Genomic DNA, 23,062 nt, shown 5'->3' on the forward strand with positions numbered 1-23,062 from the left:
TCCGTTACAGGGTCTTATATAGCGCAGCAGATTCCATTGTGCTTTACAATTGTAAACCGAGATAAAACAAACTGGGTAACAACAGCCAGACTTGGAGGGAACATTATGCGTACACCCATTTTTATTTATTTATTTACTTATTTATTTTGCCTTATCTGTTAAAGGATCCATCTACCTTTGCACCCAGCATCAGTAATATTTCTTCCATGCGAAGGCCATGCATGTACCGCAAACTTAGTTGCTATCAGAACTATGGTTCCCTCCCTGTGCCCTTATTAATAATACCCATTACATATTGCGCAGTGCTTTACAGAGAATATTTGAACATTCAGTCTAATACTAAAGTAAAATGCTAAACATGCACAAACATAATGAATTCACTTATTGATATCATGTACTACCATTATGATTGTACATATAACATGTAACAATGAAGTTACTCTTTTGTATGCAACACCATATTATACTTCTGAATGCAGCTTAATTTAACCTGATACAATATATCATTCCCCCATTCAGCAACATCTTTCTAATACTGTATATTATAATCCTATGATGCCTTGCACGCTGAGAAATGTGCCACCATATTAATTATCCTGCCTTGTATTGCATTATATTAACATTATAAATATACACTTGCAACCATGCATTCCCATATTTGCATTCTGCCTCTTACATTATTATAACGCTGCTACGCAATATTATATTATGTTACTGAAAAAACAATTCAGTTCTTCCAACATTTATCTGTACAAAACTATGCATTTGTATTCCATTGCTAGGCAGCCTGGTTCATGGTTCATGTTGGGAGGAGTAGATGCAGGGTGAAAGGCGATATCATCTCTATCAAAGAAAATCCCCCCTGCTATGTCATGTAAACAAGCCTTCAGTAATTTCATTAAGGGGGTGGGGGGGGGGGGGGGATCATGAGACTTGTTTTAAACTTGCTTGTCTCCATTGGGCCTAATTCTCTGCTGCTTTGCTAAAGGTTGCAGGGAGTATAATCTTAAATCCCTTATATATATAAAGTACTTATATTTTGGCCTTGTCCCTTGTAGTAACCTCCTATTAAGCAGCATTGAACTACTCCTGCCCTGAATCCCACCTGTACTGTTAGGTAATTGGTGTACAAACCCTATAAGGTGCCTTTATTCCTTAGGGGAAAGTTGCCCAAACAGTATGTGGTATTACTGAGAGAGGACAGATGCTTAATAAGAGAGCAGCAATGGCAATAATGCCCACTGTGACCAGGCAGAACCAGAACCTCTGTGACCAGGCAGAACAAGAACCACTGTGACCAGGCAGAACCAGAACCTGTGTATGCTGCATTGACTATTGAATTCATAACATACATTGGGAGTTTGTGACGGGCGACTATAGAGGGTGGCAGGGTGCCGAATAGGAGATTAAGTAAAATAATAAGAAGGAATACTTGTAAATAAATAGATACTTAGCATAATTTCTGGTTCCATTTCTTGCTGCTGGATGATCCTTGCTGGGGTTGCTTCTGAGTGTAATGACCCCCATCCTCCCCCTTCCTTAAGTATGGCCTATCCACTGGGGAGGGGCCATTTACCTTTTGTTCTTCACCTTATCTTCCCTCTTGCTTTAAGCTGGCACCTACCCTACCTGCCTTCCCCCCTGCAGCAATTATGTCTCTTTTTTGTGGAGCACAGGCTGAGCGTTTATACTCATTCGTTGCTATTTGCAGCTCATTCTCTTTTATAAGCAGGAAGCAGGCAGCATTTCGGCGGAAGGTAAAGGCCTACACACACTGGGCGATTGTGAGCTGAAAGCCTTTTAAAACAGCTCAAAAGCCGCCCAGTGTGTATGGCCTGGCAATGAGTGGTGAATTGCGCTCCCGCATCATCGCCGGGAAAACCACTCATCTGCTGGTAATACCAGCTGATGAGTGGCTTTGAGTGCGACTTTGCGTAGCGCTGCGCTATGCAAAGCCGTCCGCCCCCTCTTCTGAACCATTGGCAACCAGTGCCTGGGGCTCCCCCTTATTCAATGGGTAATAGGGACTAGAGGTTACCTCTAGTCCCTATTACCCATAAAATAAGGCTAAGAGGTTAGGGACACAATTGCATAGAATACTCATGGAATGTGTAACACAGTATATGCTGTTAATGTTTGTTTTATGCCATTGCTGCTAAGCTTGTTCTGTTCTATACACAGCAGATGGCTGACTTTTTGGGGAACATACAGCACACAATGACGAGTCAGCCATTCCGACAGAATGTCATTTAACATGAAAGGATATGAATGTACCAAAATTTTGATTGAAGCTCTTCTGATAGGATGGAAAGGACTAATTATATACAAAGCAGGTGTGGCACTAAATCTGAAGATTGTCTTTCCTTTGTTTAGTACTACAAAGGTCTAGGGAAAAAGAGAGAAAAACAATGTGGTGAAATAATTGCCACAGATTCAGGACAGCCTGTAGCTCAAGACAATGTAATCTTTACTTTGTCCCCCCCCCAAATCCTTCCCTCATTAGCATAACAGTACTATGCAAGTTATATTACAAAGTGGCTAATGTCAGTGCGGATTCGGTATGAAATCCCGACGGTCAAAATACCGACAGCTATTGACAGACGGTCAAAATTCCGACATGGTCAAAATCCCGACATTTAAAATCCCGACAAGGTCAAAATACCGACATATAGAATGTAGACAGGTGAAAAAGTCAACATGACTTTCGGTCGACAGGTTGCGAGGTCGACATGGGTTTGTCACAGTTTTTTTAGCCGATTGTCGACACAGTTGACATGGACACAGTTGGAAGTCAACCGCAGCCCCTCGCATCGCTCGCTTCAGGCATGGTGCCTCGCTGCGCTCGGCACACTATTTTATTCTCCCTTTATACCACCTGTCTGCACGTGTCGGGTCAAAAAAAAGTGAAAAACCCATGTCGACCTAGCGACCTGTCGACCGAAAGTCATGTTGACTTTTTCACCTGTCTACATTCTATATGTCGGTATTTTGACCTTGTCAGGATTTTAAATGTCGGTATTTTGACCTTGTCGGGATTTTGACCATGTCGGGATTTTAAATGTCAGTATTTTGACCGTCAGTCAATGGTTGTAGGTATTCTGACGTCTGTAATTTGACCATCCGGATTTTGACTGCATCCCGTCAGTGCCAGCTGGTATGCAAGTGCATTATGTGCACCAAGCAATGGGGCACATGTATTAAGCCTTGAGAAGAGATAAAGTGGAGATAAAGTGAAAGGAGATATAGCACCAGCCAATGAACTGTGTTTGAAAATGACAGTTGGGAGTTAATTGGCTTGTGTTCTATCGCCTTGCCAGGCTTAATCTGCCCCATTGTATGGTAAACCTGCTGGGCAGACACAAACTTTCATATTTAGTGACATCTGTCGTATATTCTATAAGGTTCTCCACTTTAGTGAATGTTACATGTGAATGTACAAAATATAAGAAATTAAAAAAATCCCTCAAAAGCTAATACTATAATGCAATCCATACTTCTTTATATATTTATTGTTCGTACTGTGTTATTGTTAAATAAAGTATGTTAACTGATTACTTCCCATGCTACACACATGGGGTCTGATTTGGGTTGACTTGCTAGGCAGTGGTATTTTAGATATTTTTTGGATGTTTCCCAGAAAATGCAGGAAAGAGGGTCGGTGACATCATCAGCAGCCTCCTTCTCCCCACGGCCCTCGCAGCGCTGAGAGAGTCCTGGCTCACTCAGTGCTATGAGCAGGGAGAAAATCATTCGATGTTGAATGATTTCCCCCCTGTGTGCAGGGTTGCATACGCGTTTGCAGACTTGCACAGGGACGGGGAAGTGCGGGTGGGGGGCAAGCTAATAACAGAGATGATATCATGATTCAAAAAATAAAATTACCATTAGCAAGAAACACAAAAAGTGTATTTGCCCCTAATTTGTGATAGACAAATACTGTATATAAAAATTATACATAAAAAAGAAAAGAAAATGAAAACTGCAGTTTATATGCTAATGGTCCTGATAACAGAGCAGATGAATTTTAAGTTGTATTGAATACATAGTGGAACTCTAAGAATAAATGTGTCTACTATACACAACACGCCTGGACTACGTTTCTTCTGTGGACAAGATTGGATCAAACCTCAAGATGCTGTCACCTTTTGGTTTTTGTAGAAAGGGTCAATATCCTCCAGGGGTTGTCCAATGAGATGTGATGGAAAGTCCCCATAGATTCGAGGCAGCTGTTTGCCAGCCTCCAAGTCAGGATGTGGCATAGGTTTCTCCTCTGCGTTCTCATTGTTCTCTCCTTCTCTGTATTCCTGTTTGGCGCTTCTGGCCTGTTCCTCAGCGATACGCTTCTCGATTGCAGCCAATGATTCGGGGGTGAAGCGGCGGAAGCTGTCAGGACCTGGTGGCAACAACAGGACTGCCATATTTTCATCCTGCTCCTTCTGCGCTAATTCTTACTTAGCATTGGAAACAGCTGTAACATAAAACAAAAAGGGGACAAATTGAGTTCAGATACCAAAAGGAGCAGGTCATGTCACTCGTCCCTGGCTGATTGTATGTGTCAGCTTCAATGTTCCTGACTAATACAAGTACGGGAAGAACAGTCACTGGGATGACAGACAATGATGGGCACTGATAGTCATTCTCACCCCCAAACAGCTGCACACAGGACCATGTTACCCTATACAGGAATAATGTGCATCATATCTGTGTCACACACTTTCACTTTCTTTAAACCCCAGTTATTATTAGTGAAATATCATTTGTCAGTCAAGGAACTATTGGTGACTATATGGGTGTTGGACAACAGGTAGACAACAAAAAGGTCGAAAACCATTAGCTCGACACCATTAAGTCGACAAACAAGAAGGTCGACATGCAAAAATGTCGACACATGCATTAGGTCGACGTGGGGAATGTCGACAGTCCCCCAAAAATCGACCTTTTTGCATGTCGACCTTCTTGTTTGTCGACCAAATGGTCTCGACCTAATGGTTGTTGACCTTTTTTGTTGTCTACGCGTTGTCCGGATACCGACTATATACAATGTTGCTAGTAGCAAACTATACTGTACATCAAAAAGGTATGAAATAGTTAAATATTCTCTGTATTACAGTATGTATTTTTTTGGGCAAAAACCATAAACACCATTTAATCACTGTAGCTACGGAAACGCAGTGAATTTCTGATGGAACAAATGTGCCTGTTTTGTCTATGGTAGCAGCGCGCTGACGGCACAGATGCGCCAGTACAAATGCACTGCATGACCGTTTGCAGGTTTGCTTGGATGGTTACAAATAGGCGCAGTAAAAGCAGTCATATAATAATAATACTTCTGCATTTAGATTCACATGTGTATGATATTAATAATGAGTGTGGATACATCCAGAATAAGTACAAGGCGTGTCTAAAGATACAATTTCTGCATATAATGCTGTATGCCTCTGGAGAAGCAAAAAGGTGTAAATATGGGATTTCTATTGAAGATGGTATGTTGCCATTGCAACCAATCAAATTCTATCTAGTATCTACTAGAAAGTGCTAAATAGATAATAAGTAGATTGGTTGCCCTTAGCAACATCCCATCTTCAATTGAAATCCCATCATGGTAAATTACCCCAAAGTGTCTAATTGGAAGCATAAACCACCTCCTCCGTATTGCCTAGTGTGTACGCACTATTGCATGCTCAGACAGGTGGCATGCTACATTTCCTGATAGGCCCTGGTATACAGCCAACCAAAAAATGATGTCCGTGACCCAGTACAGTGTAATGAAGGATGGATGAGATCTCATTAAAGCTGTGTACACATGCTTAGATTTTTCACTGTTTTCGATTCGATTTTGCTTATAGAAGCAAAATCGAATCCACATCGAATGGTTTTTAGGACACTTTCGATCTGCATTCGATTCGATGCGCGCTCCCATTTTCTCAAAATCGAATAGAAAAATCTACTGTGCAGCCAAGGAAATCTCAAATTCGATCCAGTAAATCAAATGAGTACATTGTGCCTACACTGTGAAATCGAAATCGAATCGAATGCAAAAGTACAGATCTAATACCAAATCGAATGGGATAATCTAATGCCAGATCTACAGTATTAGAAAATGTAATCTAACATCAAATCTAAAGCAAATCTAAGCGTGTGTACAGGGCTTTAGTCCTTCATAAAATCAGGCAGGTGTATACAACCTAACAAATAATCAGCAAGGAACACTCTGATTTACTACACCGTATGTAGTGAAATTATTGCTGATGATTGGTTGCTATGGGTAACAGCATTCCTTTTTTCCAGATTTGACCACCTGTGTTACTGTTGGGTTTAATCTCTATAAATTAGTTTAAGGGAATATTTATATAACGTCCCAAAGATTACAAGTGCAGGTATTGCCCATAGCAACCAGTCACATTGTAGTTATCATTTATCTTGTACATTCTATACATTTGGCTAATTGGCTGCTATGTGCTGCTATGTGCAACATATATCCACTTGTCCTCTTAAAAGGTTTGATAAATGTTTCTCATGCGCAGCACTCCGGTCGTAGCGAAAACTTCGCAACTCATAAGGTCCGATAATTACGGACAAAATCCATAATTCTATGTACTATTTCTGTTAGAGCTGTGTGAGACAAAGGAATCAAGTTATAACCGGTTCTTGTTGCTTTTTACGACCCCGACGAAGATGCCAACACACAAAGGACACCAAAGTACACTCCCCCTGCACCAATCCAAATCAAGTGTAAAGGTGCCCACAGACGCATCGATCCCGGCGTGCGTTCTGTGCTTAACTAGCACACATAGCATCGCATCATATGCCTTGTGCATGCGATGTGCATGCGATGCGATGCTATGCTATAAAAAGCTAGTACAAAAACTATGTGCAGCACATACTTTTTGTACTGTGCGATGAGGTGCTGCGGGAGCGCGTACCCCATCGCATAGCATCGCACCGCCGGGATCGGTGCGTGTGTGGGCACCTTTATACTTTGCTCCAATCACTGAGGACTGGACATTCGAACCCTTGACCAATGGCAACGGCCTTTGACCCCCCCTTCTTGGACCCTATAAAATAGCTTTCCCTGAGCTGGCTCAGTCACTTCGGCACTGCATCTATCCCTTCACCATTGACCGGGCTAAAGTTCTATTTGAACATAGCGAGCTCCGACCGGACTGCGCTGCGCATATCTGATGAGACGGTAAACGGTTGCATTCCTTGTGCTTTCTTATATTGTTTATTGGCTGATTTGTTTTCTTTCCCCTAGTAGTATTTGACTTGTATTAGTATTGTTAAGGGAATTGTATCACGTGTTATCCTGTATTTCTTCTTTCTGTAACCCCCTTTTGTCCGCTAGGGACTAAATACACTATTTGGAGAATCTATCTCCTCCCTTTGTTATATCCTTGTCTCGAGTCTCATTCGCATCTGGCCATAAAGGTTTATTACGGACATTGTCCTTTAAAGGTATTCGCAGTTAAGGGATTAAGTACTGCGAAGGGATATTCTATTACTGGTACTGATCCAGCGTGTACAACACACGGAAAAGGTCCGCTACGCTGCTCTAGGCTTTGTTCGCACGTAGCTAGGGATAAAGGGTACGCAAGTTACAGAAAGAGTACGTAAACTGCGCATTTCACTTATTGGCCTTCTGGTTATATTAATATCAGCATTAACAAACCAGGTGAAAGCCAGCCACAGAACCTGTGTAATTAATAGGTGTCCCGGATTAAAGGGATGAGTTGGTCACCCTACCTCATACACACTGGGCTAAAATGTCCAGTTTGTATGAGGCTTTAGATTTGAGTTATATTGTTTCTGTGCAGGGTAAATACTGGCTGCTTTATTTTTCCACTGCAATTTGGATTTCAGTTTGAACACACCCCACCCAAATCTAACTTCCTCTGCTCGTGTTACATCTGCCCATCTGCAGTGCAGCATGGTTCTGCCCATTTAGAAAAAATGTTTTCCTTTGTTCAAGCCTGAATTAGGCCCATAGAATTCATACATGGTACCACCAATAGCCTAATAATGACTATAACGAGGCTGTTAACTCCAACTGTATGTTATTATTCTATAGAGGGTCTGTTACCTGGTGTAGTATTGTGAAACATGGGTTCTTGGTATGCTTCTAAAGAATATACACCAAGATGATCCTAATGGTTAGGCAATCATCTATGATGCCTAGGCACAGCCTCTCTAGTGGATGACCACACACCTTATGCATGGGCCCCTTCTATTGCATTCCCCTATTAGGCCCTTTCCCAGTCCAACACTGAGCCTACCACAGTCACATAAACACCATAGCCAACTTTTACACCAAAATCCCTGGTCGGACCCTGGTCTTTGAACACATGAGTTTCCAGGGTTGGACCCAGCTTCATAACCCACACAGCACTGTGACCCAGGTCGACCCAGGTCTGCGCCGTTTACACTGAACCTGGGTCAGCACTGCTTTTCCCTATGGATAACATTAAAAATGTCCATTTTAGGACTGATACCATCCAACCTTCCCTCAATGATTTAAAATAAAAATGTTGGTTTGTTTATTTTGTAAAATATTTTTCAAAAAGTTTTATTCAGTGCTCAAGCCTACATAGCGGTATAAAAATGCTGCATCTCCCAAGTGCTCCCCCAGCCCCTTCCCCTGCAGCAGCAGACCGAATCTCCCATGTGCTCCCCCCAGCCCCCCCCCCCCCCCCCCAAAAAAAATATATAAATGATACTGCATCCAATTATGATTTCTGTGTGCACTGCCCGTATCCTTCCTGGCTGCTGTCTTTTCCACTGCAGCACACTGTGGAAAGGCATCCAGCACTTCTGGTATCCCTTCAGCACTACCCGGATGTCCCAACCTGGGTTGGGACCATTTACACCGCCCACGACCCAGGTCCAACCAGTGTTCAACCCTGGTCAGGACCTGGGTAGGAGACCAGTGTTACTGGACCTGGGTTGATCCCTTTTACACCAATGTTGACCTGGGTCCGACCTGGGTCCAAGCTGGGTTATTCCTTGGTGTAAAAGGGGTATTACTAGTGGGTATCACAAAGATCTATACCATTAATACCCCTTTTACACCAGAGGTTGGACTCGGGATATTGCCGCTCCAGTCCGGGGCAGGGCATGGTGTAAATGGGCTGAAAAAAAATAACACGGGTACTGTTCCCCGGGAATCTGACCCGGCAAATGTTCAGGGTCGGACACGGGGCTTATCCGGGGCTCAGGGTGGTGTAAATGGTCATTATCCGGGTTATTTGGTGGGTAGAGGGGCGCGAAGAGCTGATTGGTGCTTCTGCGGCTCTGGCAGATCATCTGCTGGAGACCAGCACAGGGCACATGTAGCAGCGCAGCAGCAGCAGCGTTACCACGCTCTCTCCTTCGGCACAAATATTGGTGTCGAGATCTAGACCTCTCAGCCAAGAATTGTGCTCTCCTCCTCCAAGTGGTGAGAAGCTGCTTCAAACTCTCAATTGCTGAAAAGTACAGCACAAACTGCAACACAGCTACTCCGTCTGCCATCTTTGCTGCAATGCTGGGAGCAGAACCCACTCCCTCCCTTTTCCCTTTCTTGTGACCTCATCTCAAACAGCCCAAAGGTCCATTTTTAATTACACCAGCAAGGAAAGACAGGGCTGATCCGTTTTCAGTGTGAAAGGGCCTTACCCAGGAATAACCCGGATTGAATTGCAGTGTAAATGGGGTCTGAGGCAGGGCATGCCCTGGCAATTTCCCGTGTTCGATTTCCCGGGTCCTACCCGGTATTCTGGTGTAAAAGTGGTATGAGAGAACACACAAGGCCCACACACAGAATCAGCGCTGTGAGTCAGCAACGCTATCCAGCTGCGCTGCTCTGCCGCCCAATAATATAAGGAAATGTGAGTTGGTTTTCTGTAATTGCTTAACTCGATTTAATCCTACAACTTGTCCTATGTCTGCAACATACTAAGCGACCTGCTGGCTAAGCATGCTGGGAATTGTCAGCGAACAGCTGCTAAATCGTAATACTTGCTATCGCAGCCCACATTCTATATACAGTAGACTTGAGCAAATAATCTGCTAAGAGTACATAATGTAATATACGTGTAAAATACATTCAAACATGTTTCTTGTTTTTAGAGAATTAATAGAGAATTAATGACTAATCCATTCACAAAGACAATATCTGCGTTCTAGCACGGAAGCAGTTAAGAGGATTACGTTACAAAATACTTTAATGTGGCGCATTACATATCAGCAACTTTCTTTGAATGTAGACACATGTAATGTAATGTATTTAAAGAATGCAGATAAAGAAAATGAATCCATGCAAATTAGTAACAATGTTTTATAGGGGAAAATAAATAAATAAATGATATCCCACAGAAACAAATATTACAATACTTTTACATTTATTTTCAAAAACTAATTACAGCACATGGTTTTCATGTAATGGACCTTATTCTGGTTCCGTTCGGAGCCAGCGGTCGTTCGCACAGGTCCCGATGTTTGGCGTATGCGCAGCCGTATTTCTGCGCATGTGCATATGCTGAGTGCGTGCGGCCAAGGGTGCGGCCGGGGGGGGGGGGGGTGTGAGGGCGGCTAATCGCTCCCATGGGCATGCCTAGTGTTTCATGGACGTTCCCATGTAAACGCTGGGTGATCCCATGGTAATTGGGCCGTGGCGCCGGTGCCGGAGGCGGACAGCTGACATCACCGGATGTCAGCTGCCAGCCCACTTCCTCCCGAGGGTGCACAAAAATCTAAGTGACCTGAGAGTCAATTAGATCTGCGTGCACATTCCACATCATTCGATGGTCGGCGACATCGAATGATGTGGGTGTTCACCCACATGCTGCATTTGCAGGCTTTACGTGCGAACACCCGCTGCGAGGGGGGGTCGGGCGTACCACAATTCACAGTGCGGGTTCTGGTTGACTCGCAAGGGTGCGAATTCGCATCCGTGCAAATTAACCAGAATAACCCCCCCATGTTTGTATCTGTTACGGTGCCGCACTTGTTACAGTGTTGTCATAACTTTGTAGTTTTGCTTATAAAAACATTTGCTTTACAAAGATGCCCCATTTTCATACAATAAATAAAATGCCTAGTATTTGTTTACTAGCAATGGTATAAAGTTTGTATATGTATATAACTGCAAAGTATGACATGTAAATGACACAACGTTAGATGAAGAGTATATAATTACATAACCACTAATAAAAACACTTTCAAATAATGGAAAATCATCTATTTAGACACCGTCAAGCAGTTAGTGGTGGGATTTTTATTGGGGAATAACACACCTCCCAGGGTGTTTGTTTGCCCCCAGTAATACTCACCGCCACTGCCTTGGCAGGGGGTGTTGCTGCCAGATGGTGCATCAACAGTGCAGATGAACTCTGAGCAAGGCATCCCTGGTACACACTTAGGGTCTGACCGCCCACCGCCTGGCTGCCCACCGCCTGGCTGCCCACCGCCCGCCCCTGGCACTGACAACGATTCCCCTCGTTAACAGGGGTGTGTAAAGAAGACAATTCCCCTTGCATGCTTCCTGTGCAGAATAAATCATTCGATGGTTGCCGACCATTGAATGATTTCTCCTAGCTTTGCAAATAAAAGTCAGTGGAAACTGACTTTTATCTGTGAGTGCCGGGATGAAGTCTGCGAGTGCCGGGATGAAGACTGCGATTGCCGGGATGAAGACTGCAAGTTACGGGATGAAGACTGCGGTTGCCAGGATGAAGACTGCGAGTGCCAGGATGAAGACAGAGATGGCAGCTGACTTCCTGTGACGTCAGCCGTCCGCTCCCAGGCGACACTGTCCCGCCCACGTACCCATGGGAATGCCTAGCATTTTCATGGGGACATCTATAAAACGCTGGGTGTTCCCATGGGCGATCCCCGTCCCTACTGCCGTCCACCCCCGTCCCTCCCTCCTCATAACGATCAGTCCAGCGAGTGTGTAACTCTAAGAGGCCGCTTGTTTCCGGTGTCTGCACAAGCATAAATTCGCACTTGTGCATGCACAGACCCCCAAACATCAGAGCCTGATTCAGAATTTTTGCAGATGGAAAAAAACATGCTTCATTGCAGATGGGGCAGATGTAACATGTGCAGAGAGAGTTATCTGTGGGGGGGGGGATATTTTGTTTCTGTGCAGGGTAAATACTGGCTACTTTATTCTTACACTGCAATATAGATTTTAGTTTGAATACGCCTCACCCATGTTACTGCACGTTACATTTGTCTCACCTGCAGTGCACATGGATTTGCCCATTTGCAAAAATCACAACTTTGCTAACAGGTCTGAACATCTGAAATCCTCCGGGGTGGCCAGTGTCGGCAGTGCAGTTGACCCCGAAAGATTTCCAGGCATACAACTGAAGCGGTTAAATTACTACAACCAAGTTTGTTTGGACAGTTAGGACTCTCTATTGGCACATCCTTAGGGCCCAGGTACTGAGGTGAGTGGCCAAATACAGCAGGCATGGCCATGCCCCCTGTGGAAAACAAAATACTATCAAAGTTATAGTGATAAAGTGCAGAGAGCTAAAGTAACTACCAATCAGCTCCTAGCTGCCATTTTACAGGCTGTGTTTAATTAGGAGAGGATTGATTGGTACTTTATCTCTCTCCATGTTATCTCTCCAAACTTTGATTCATTTTCTTCTATGCGCAACACATCGAAACTGCAAAGTGCTGCAAGCTGCAATGGGTGCCCTCCAAGAGACCCAGGCCAGGGTATCAGAATCCACTTCCGCTATACCCCTGTTTACAGTTCATAGGTCTATATTAAACTGTCATATTACCATTTGGTACATGCTCAGACCCTTTATTCATTAGAATATTTGTATAAATGTTTGCTGAAACTGTACTTAGCGGGTGCCGGATGACTGCCCGACGGTCGGTATTCCTACGGCCAGTACTCCGACATCAGAATACCGACTGTTTAAATGCCAGACAGTCAGTATCCTGACTGACAGGGGCTATTCTCCCTTGTGGGGGTCCTTCTCAGCAGTAAACTTGCAGTGAGAGCGTGTACAAGTGTATACCTAAGCTTTTACCCCCCTTTCCAATCTAAATCATATTGCCACATAATGTTAGGAAAGATTGTTGAAAGATGTTGCGTTATTAGAATTATTATAAAACCATAGCAACAGGATCATCTGTAAAATAGTAAATTAAGGAAGTCCAAAGAACACTTAGATTTGAAAAAACAAGACATCGACATGAAACATTTGTTAGTGCTGAGAACATTCCTATTAAATGCTCACAGACCTAAATAAGTCTAAAATCCATAGCAACATCATGACTGTTATCTACTCACAAGATTCAACCTGACTCATTTGATCTCGGTAACCTTATGCTAATACTTACAGAACTTTCCATATTTCTTCTTTTAATTTGTTTTGCATAACTAAGGAATCTATAAATAAATGCCACAAGTTGTTTTTTTTTTGTTCAAAGTTTTAACTTCAGCAAACTTTCTACTCATTATAAATGACCATCGGAATGAATGGTTATCACACACAGAGAACATACTGTATTTCAGACGGAATGCGGTTAACATCCCGGCGGTCGGGATGCTGGCGTCATTATACCGATGACTGCATCCTGACTGCTATCACAACACCTGCACCATGACCACGCAGAGTCAGAATCCTGACACCGGAATAACGACAGCTGGGATCCCAATCTGTAAGTATGCGGGGGCTAACTAGTGGCCACCCGAGGAGGGGGGGGGCGTAGGTTTAGGCACTAGTGGGGGGACTTAGAGTTAGACTGCGGGGAGGGGAAGGTTAGGGTTAGGTTGCAGAGAGAGGGGGTTAGGCTGCGTGGCAATGGGGAGGTCAGGGCCGCTACTAGGAATCTTGGGGTCCGGGACTGATGGCATTTTCAACATCAGGATGCCAGGGTTGGGATTATGAAAACCTGTATTCTAAACACAGGGATACCGTACGTATCCCATTTCTGACAGCATGGAGTGAATACTGTGGCACTGGCACTGGCATACAAAGTTATATGAATTATATATGATATACTCTAGGGCCTGATTTTGGATTTATTCACAAACTTGATGGTTTATGTACAAATCCAATGACTGGGTGTCTGCACATATACAGGACCCATGTTCAGAGTCGCTCCTTAGCTGCTGCATTATTGCCTTACTGTGGTGTTTGAGGGGCGGAGCTAACTCGTCCATCTTTACAGTTGCGAAGAGCCCAAGATCTGCTTTTTCAGATGCAGATTTCCTGATCCTGGCCAGTCTGAGTAAGCTTCCATGAATGCAATGGTGATCCGATGCTGCATATTTGGATACCGGACTCAGATAGCAGATGCAAAAGCAGACACCTCCTGCTCCATTTGCATTTTATATGAAGCAGCTGTGAATCAGGCCTAAAAGTTAGGTTTATTTAACAGTTATAAAATAAGGACTATTTTATACAACTCCATTCCCCCAAAACCGTTTCATACTGTAGTTTCAAACTGTGGAAGTTTTATCTACAGAAGGCCATGATGACAACACCAACCTGGAAGTGCGTCATGTGACCAGTCAGGCAAGATGGTCACAAAAGGTGTGGATAAGGCCTTTGTGTGCTAGAGTGAAGTGTAACAATTACAGTACCAGTAGTCAAGACATTTTAGAATGCGATTAGGGAAATTACCAGAGATTCCATCTATGAGGCAACATCCTAACTGGATATGTGTACAGGTAAAAGCCATGGGCGATTGCATGTATCTATAGCTTGCAGCAGGAACCTCCTACCTCATAGTCTGTCTGTTGTTACCCAGTTTGTTTTTTTCTCTGTTTACATTTGTACACCGTAACGGAATCTGCTGCACTATATAAATAACTGTTGATAAAGAAATAATGAATAAACCTGATGAAAAAGTGGAGCATGTTTTCGCCATTTATCAATGTAGTCCAAAGAATCCATAATGGAGGGAGAGTCTGGAGTTAAAAATTAACCCCTACAGAAGTCAGTTATTGCAGAGTCTAAGGCTGGGTACACACGACCCTGATCATGCGACGATTGTGAAACCATTTTCTTTGAAATCACATGATGGTCTCACGATGGATTTGAGTATACAAACACACATAAACGGCACACACGCAGTACCTACTCAAAGGTAGATTGACTTTCCTGCAGTAGGTAAAATCCCCAATCCAACAGATGACCGGCGGGGGTTCCCAATGCCCTAATACACATATAGCCCCCCCTTGTAATGCTGCTAACACACGAGTGCTCAGGGACTCACCAGTCATAATACCCATGTGCATGTAACAAAGGTTATACAACTGGCATGTAGGATCTAATGCTTGTGGCGTGTGAAGGAGACTTTGAGCAAGATTCACTAACATCCATGGCCCCTCTCTACCGCACATCGTGATCTACCACAGAAATAATTATCGCACATGCACTAACATATGCGATAATTTGTCTTGTGGCCGGTAATGTGCGGTGGGTCCCTCCTCCCTCCCTGGACCCTTACCCGGCTGCTACTGCTCGGCCCGTTTCCTCCCTGCATCTGGAGAGGTGCAGGGAGGAGGAGGTCACTGGTCCGGGCAGCACACAGGAGGCTGCCCGGACACAGGTGAAGAGGGGTCGGCGCAGATCGGCGGGGGACACGAAGGGAAGCCCATAGGCTTCTAAGGCGTTACGCCAGCTAAAACTGGCATAAACACCCCCCCCCCCCCCGCCTGGAGAAGTAATAAAGTAGTAGGTGATAATGCACCAGCCAATCAGCTTCCAACAGGCTGGTTTTGAAAAATAACAGTTAGGAGCTGATTGGCTTCCACTTTATCACTACATCTGCCCCACTGTCTTGTCCTGTGCATTTAATGTAATGCATTTTGTACCTTTCTTGCTTTGACTAGTAGAACACAATTCTTCAAACACAAAAGACAGTTCCAATGTCTCCTCAATTTCATGATCCATTTATGTCATAAGTCAACTTAAACCAAACAGAGGATAAAAGCGCAAGTTCCAGAGCCATTTTTGTCTCTACATCAATTGTGCTAGGTTAAAACCGTCTCCGTATACTCTTCGCCACCATAACAAACCTATTGGTACTGACTTCTTAGCCAACTCAAAGGGGCATATTTAATTAAATGCATTATTGTTGTTTCCAGGCAGACACAATTTTGGGCAGCTGCAGAGTTTTTGTAATTGATTAGAGATGAGAATTTTAACTACGGTAAGTTCTAGGGGAAATAACACGGTTTATTTTCGGAGATCAGGTGCAAACTTAGGAAAAATGGTTATTTGTACAGCAGGTAAAAATATTGGAACATTCCTCTAATGACTAATTATGCAACTGGAGGTTTTCAATTACCTTAATTGGTCAATTAATTACATGTCACTATTAGGGTGAAAGTGCAAATTTCGGAGTTAAAATATTTGGGACATGTGGGTATATATGGCTGCTGTATGACTGGAACAGGTATTTTAAAGCTTGCACATTTGATTAAAAGGAGTTAAAAGGGTCTGAAATTACCCACAAATCATTTTTTTTATGCACCCAAATTTTAACAGAAGTTTTATAACAAAAGTCTATGTTGACATATGTTGACATGGACACTATAGGTGTACCGCGTCCCTTCGCATGGCTCGCTACACTCAGCATACTATTATAATCTAAATCTATGCCCACTTGGATAGTAAAATATGAACCAAATTGGTATAAACAAAAAGCCATGAAAAACTTGTGTCGACCTTTTGAGTGTTGACATGTATATGTCGACCTTAAACTTGTGTCGATCTTGTGTCATTGTTCACCTATGGCAGTGGTTCCCAAACTGTGTGCCGTGGCACCCTGGGTAGCCTCAGGACACTTGGCGGAGCCCTGGGTTGGTGGTCCAGCACCAATTCAAATTATTTATGGTCATTGGAATAGGCGAAACTAGTGCTGGTGGCTTCGTTCCAATCATAAAATATGTGGGCAAACAGAAGCAATTGCAGTCCCTCATAACATAACGTTTCTCAAGAAACTTGTGGCTTAAGTATGCCGTGAATAAAGATCTGATACTCTAGGGTGCCATGATTCACAAAAGTTTGGGAACCACTGAACTAAGGTATGTTGGCCATTCTTAGGTGTCCACCTAGTCACCTTCAACCAATAGTGGTCGACCTAGTGACTGTCGACCTAGACATTTTCAACCCAGGGACCAGATACACTCCTTATTTATTGAGTTCGACAGCAGGGAATGGTCATTGTCAGGCATCCCCTAGCCATAGCTGAGGCTCTCCTGCTATATGACAAAGACCTCAAAACAAGATTTTCCCACCCGTGCTGGATTTTTTGACAGTTGAAAAATTTGCACTTTTTTGCAGATTTTAGGTTGAATTTACATTTAGCCTTTTCAATTAAAGTCCAAGTTTTTCAACTGTCTAAAAATCCGACATAGTTTAGATCCACCGATCCATGTGTATTTGTCAATTTGTCAATTTGTCGTTTTGCCAATGCAGCAGAGGCAGAACTCTGGGAGGCAATGGAGTCATCTGCCGCCGGGCTCCTGCTCTCAATGGGGCACCTGTCCTCCCCTGCAAGGTTAAATAAGTTAATTGAAAGCCAATTATATCACTTCTGTGGCTGAGTTCTGAGAAATATGTGTGTTCTCTCTCTTTCTATCTCTCTCTCTATATATATAGAGATACAAACATATATAGAAAGTGATATAGATTGAACACATACAGTATAAATTTCAGAACAGACATATATTAGGTTGTGGGGGAGGGGGGGCGGGCACAATATATATCTTGCCTCCGGGCAACTGGAGCGAACTTACGCCACTGCAATGCAGTGTCCATAAAAAATAAAACTGCATTGGCAAAATATGACTAAAAACATCCAAAAACAAAAAAGTCTTCATAGATTGAATACCAACCTATGTTGGGCACACAAACAGGTTTTCAAAATCTTCATACAAAATTACATCATCATTACCATAGACATAATGCTAATTTAAACCCTATTCCAAACAGTGCACTTACTGTAGCTCACTCTGAAGGTAATTCTCAATATTGTCCATGGTTAAGAAACCCACACAGAACACATTTGTATCAGTGAAGATACACTTGAAACACTGCCACTTTTGGAAACAGCTGCAAGTTGCCCCTTCTGTTTGAGGACCTACTAATCATGTCTCAGTCAGTATTAACGTGGCCTTGGAATGAAATGTTCCTGCCTTGGGTCTGAGGACAACCCGCTCATGGCTCTCCAATAGATAACCAAATGTACTTAATGTTCTGTCTAATCTCTGTAATCTTCCTGTGTGCATCCATCATTTACAGATGAACCTCAACCACCTTGGACTCTTTCCAGGCTCTCTGTTACTGGTCAAAATCATCAGAACGTGATCTCCTCCATTAATTGCTATCCATTTCAAAAAAAGAGAATAATACAATTAGTGTAATACAATTAACAGCTGGTCTCTTTTTTTTTTTAATCAAATATGGAATGTGAATTAATTAGAGAAAGCTTCACTTACAATCAAACAACTGGAGAATAGTTTTCATAATAAGAACCTGCTAATTAAAATGGGAACACTGAGAATACTGCTATGCTACACTATTTGATCTGCTCTATGGTGGCCTGTATAGTTCCATTGCTTTTTATATTTAAGAGACAAGCGCATGCCAAACAGAAAATGGTGATTTAAATAAAGACAGTGGAGTCGGATGCAGTTCCAAATACAGATGGATCCTGGGAATATCTGCAAAGAGCATGTGCAGTGTAGGAAGCGTATGTGCTGTATTATTGACATTGAAAATGAATGGGCTGTTCTGTATGATCAAGGATTGGTCTTCATGAAATGGGAGCTTCTGAATGGCAACTACTTGGCTCCCCTCTTCTCCCACTATCTCCATCAGCATTGGTGAAACCGAGATCACCTTCACCGACCAAACGCGCTGCCTCGGTGTCATTATTGACTCCTTCCTCTCTTTCACCCCACACATTCGTGCTCTCTCACAGTCTTGCCGTTTTCACTTCCGCAACATCTCGTGTATCAGACCATTCCTCTCCACTGACGCGACCAAAATTCTCAATCAATGTCTTGTCATCTCCCGCCTTGACTACTGCAACATCCTTCTCTCCGGGTTACCTCTTGCCCGCCTCGCCCCTCTCCAATCCATTCTTAACGCCGCTGCTAGGCTCATCTTCCTCTCCTGCCGCTCTACCTCCGCCTCCCCCCTCTGTCTAGCTCTTCACTGGCTCCCCATTCCTTTCCGAGTTCTCTATAAACTCCTCACGACCACCTACAAGGCTCTCTCCTCCTCCACTGCTCCTTACCTCTCTTCACTGATCTCTATCCACACTCCCCCCGTCCTCTTCGCTCTGCCGCTGACCGCCGCCTGACCTCTCACCTAATCACCTCCTCCCACTCCCGTGTCCAAGACTTCTCTCGTGCTGCCCACCTGCACTGGAACAACCTCTCGCCACCCATCAGGCTTTCTGATTCCCTTACCTCCTTCAAGCGCTCCCTCAAAACCAACTTTAGACCGACTAGCCTATCCCTCCTCCTCCTAACCTCTTTTGCTCCTCCTATCCTGCCTACCCTACCCCTCCATCTGTTCCCATCCATTCCTACTTATCCTATTGTTTTTCATTCGTCCACCCACCTCCTTTTAGTCTGTTAACTCTTATGAGTAGGGTCCTCCTTCCTCACGTACTCACCCTACCTCTTTACCTCACCAGTGCTCCAGCCCTGTTCTTCTCTTCCTCTACTTCATCTTCAGTCTCCTTGACAATTTTGACACCTACTTCAGAACTGATGCTGATTTTAGTTCTACCAGCTATACCCCTATTTATGTTGTATTTTATCAACAAACCCTGTACGTTACCTTGTAATTAGTTTTTTCTTTGCTATGTACAGATGGGTCAGGACCCATCTTGGCAGGGGATGGTGCTGGCGTCGCCAGCCGCCATCCCCCGCCAGCGCCATGGCGATGGTGAGAAGGGGACGCGCGCGCACGAGAGGCGCGCGCGTCCCCTTCCGACGGCGCTTCCATCCGTTCCCCCGGGTCCCCGCCGGCTTGCCGGCGGTAACCCGGGGTCCCCGCCGCCTGCCCGCATCCCCCCCTAACCCCCCCTAACCCTGTCCGTCTCCCTGACAGGGGTTAAGTACACATTGCACTCACCAGACATACAGTAAATGCATAATTATTTTTCTGTGCACCAACAAACAGTACAGGAGAGTAATCTGCAGAATAAAAAATGCACCCTTGCCCAACTTGGAATACGAATTTGCCACATCTCAGAATTACTTGGACATTAAGAGCGAATACTTTACTTTAAAAACCCAAAGCAAAGTTATTCATCTTCGCCCTACCAGAAATATTTCCTGAACACATCCAGAACAGCTCTTGTAGTAACACTCACACTATCAATGCTGAGCTGGAGAATCCTAGTCATCAAATAAACAGAGACGCAAAGTTTCATAGACATTTCCTTCTTAACCGGACATCTCATTACTAAAATCTGTCAAGACCTCTGTTTATTTTTAGTTCATTAACAGAGACCAGAGACAGCCACTGCTGACAAAGGTAAGACTTCCCGGGAGGCAATTAACAGGAATTTTCAGAATGACCGGATGAAAACTATCATCAGCATGTCACAGCTCCCAGAAAGAACACACTGGTGTATTTCTGGAGGTTTGTTTTACTCGTATGGCTACAGGAGTCCTGCCAATATGGAGGGACTGTGCCACAGCAGAATATAATGTTCTTCTACCTATCGACTGGCTCTCCGAGAAAAAATGAGCAATGTAAATATAGACCCTCTGAGCGGAAGCCTAACGAACAAACTGCCTTGGGAAGTATGCGGTATAGCAAACACAACGCCGCTGGCTAATAAAAAGCAGAAGATGTGTAATGTTGGATTCTTTGTTGATTTTAAGTACTCAATTTGTCTGAAATCCGAAATGCATTATAAAGAGGTCAGATTATGGCAATAGCAAAGTTATGTAGTCACTTGTCGAGGGACAGAGGGCCCGATTCAGTCCTGCTTGCTGGGATGCTTGTATACGGAGACGGAATCCACCGTAATGGATGGCATGGTATGAAATACCGCCTGTCGGCACAGGTTGGCTACAGAAAAAAAACGCGAAAAACTCATGATGACCTTTAGACTGTCGACCTTCCATAGTCGACCTAATGCTTGTGTTGACCTTCCGAACCTGTCGACCTTAGCTATTTGAGGTGTCAACATAAGCTCTGTCGACCTTAATAGAGTCCACCGAATGATCATATTCCCACACAGCTAGGTTATCACTGTTACTGGTCTAGTTGTATCTGCCCATTTGACGTCTCACAGTATAACGTATGCGGTACTTATGTATTAACTGGGCTGCCGATTTTGAAATCGGGTTCATCGCATCGCATCCGACCATATCGCATGTGGTGCGATGCGATGGACCCGATTTTTCCATAGGATTCAATGTTAAAATGGACTGAGTCCATTTTAACATGGAATTCAATGGGAAAAAGGGGTCCTTTTCATACCCCTACTATCCAAGTGGGCATGGAGTTGGATATAAACCTGTGGCGAGCGTAGCGAGCCACCGAGCCCGAAGCGTGGTGAGCGGACACAGAATACCGTCCCCTCGCCACGCTTCGGGCTCGGTGGCTCGCTACGCTCGCCACAGGTTTATATCCAACTCCATGCCCACTTGTATAGTAGGGGTATGAAAAGGACCCTTTTTCCCATTGAATTCCATGTTAAAATGGACTCAGTCCATTTTAACATTGAATCCTATGGAAAAATCGGGTCATCGCATCGCATCGCATGCGATATGGTCGTATGCGATGCGATGCGATGCGATATTGCATCGCATCTGATTGTATGCCTTAAGTTAAGGCATACAATCAAAAAATCGGCAGCCCAGATAATACATAAGTACCAAGTCTGCTTATGTGACCTACATGTTATGAGGATTATGTTAGATGGATAGGCATAAATATATGTATAGCTACAATATAAAATAAAGGCGGCTGGGTGGCCCCATGGAAATGCTGGCCGTTCCCATGTAAATGCACCCATGACATGGGTGCGGGGGGACGGGCAGCTAACATCAGCGGACGTGAGCTGCCCGCCCACTTCCCGTACACGGCGCCTGCACTAGAGAGGTGTCTTACATCTGCGAGTGCCTGCAAAATCATTCGATAGTTGTTGACCATCAAATGATTTTGTCCCTGCACGCAAGGCTGCGAATGGATGTTTATGCTAAACATCCATTCGCGTACGTACAGGGATATTCGGTGGGGGGGGGGGGCAGGCATTTGTGCTGCGTTTAAATGACACACAAAGCTGCGAATTTCGCAGCTTTGCGTGTCAACCAGATTGACCCCCTTAATCTGTTGATCCCACAGATAGATAGATAGATAGATAGATAGATAGATAGATAGATAGATAGATAGATAGATAGATAGATAGATAGATAGATCTATCTGACATCCCACAGATAGATAGATAGATAGATAGATAGATAGATAGATAGATAGATAGATAGATAGATAGATAGATAGATGCTCTAGATAATCAGCCAGACATAAGACATAAGGGTAAGCATCAAGTAAGGTTCAGGTTACCAAAAGCTAAAAAAAATCTAATTCTGTTTCTTTCTTTGTTTAGAGAAATGATAGCTAGTATAAGAAAAATAAAAAAAAATTAGGAACAAAAAATAAAATTAAAGAAAGACAAAGCAAAAGAAACAAAACAAAGAAAGTGAAAGAAAGAGAACAAAAGAAAAGGTGCCCGTTTATCAAATAATAATTGTGGCTATGTCCCCAAAAACATCCATTTTCATGGGCTAGACACAAGTATTACGTATTTCCCAAAAATAAGAAGGGGTAGCAGCAGGTATTGGCACTGGCAGCCTCATGCCCCATAGGGCCTGGTTCAGACGTGTTCACTAGGCTGCGTTTACTCGCAGCCTAGCGAACAGGTAAATGCCACCTGCCGCTCCGGCGAACTCCCCCCCCCCCCCTTCAGCCCGGAGTCTGCTCGCTAGCATGCAAGTGGACGTGTTTGCATACATATCCACTCACATGTGGCCAAATGGAAGAGAAATCATTCCATGGTCGCTCACCAT

At 43.8% G+C, this 23,062-nt stretch overlaps 1 protein-coding gene across 7 annotated transcripts in view; it reads right to left on the reverse strand.

Annotated features, from left to right (window-relative positions):
- LOC146081108 (sodium channel protein type 5 subunit alpha-like) overlaps window positions 1-23,062 on the reverse strand; it is a 388,187-nt gene that overhangs the window by 261,870 nt on the left and 103,255 nt on the right. For all 7 annotated transcript variants that reach the window (XM_083189076.1, XM_083189080.1, XM_083189078.1 and 4 more), the window contains exons 2-3: window positions 4,143-4,468; window positions 2,265-2,385 (exon numbers count right to left, since the gene is read on the reverse strand). In XM_083189076.1, the coding sequence (XP_083045202.1) occupies window positions 2,265-2,385; window positions 4,143-4,418 (397 nt within the window). In that variant the 5' untranslated portion in view covers window positions 4,419-4,468. The remainder of the gene's footprint in view (window positions 1-2,264; window positions 2,386-4,142; window positions 4,469-23,062) is intronic.

The sequence above is a fragment of the Crinia signifera genome, chromosome 5, assembly GCF_055691185.1.
Source record: "Crinia signifera chromosome 5, ASM5569118v1, whole genome shotgun sequence".
Taxonomy (NCBI): domain Eukaryota; kingdom Metazoa; phylum Chordata; class Amphibia; order Anura; family Myobatrachidae; genus Crinia; species Crinia signifera.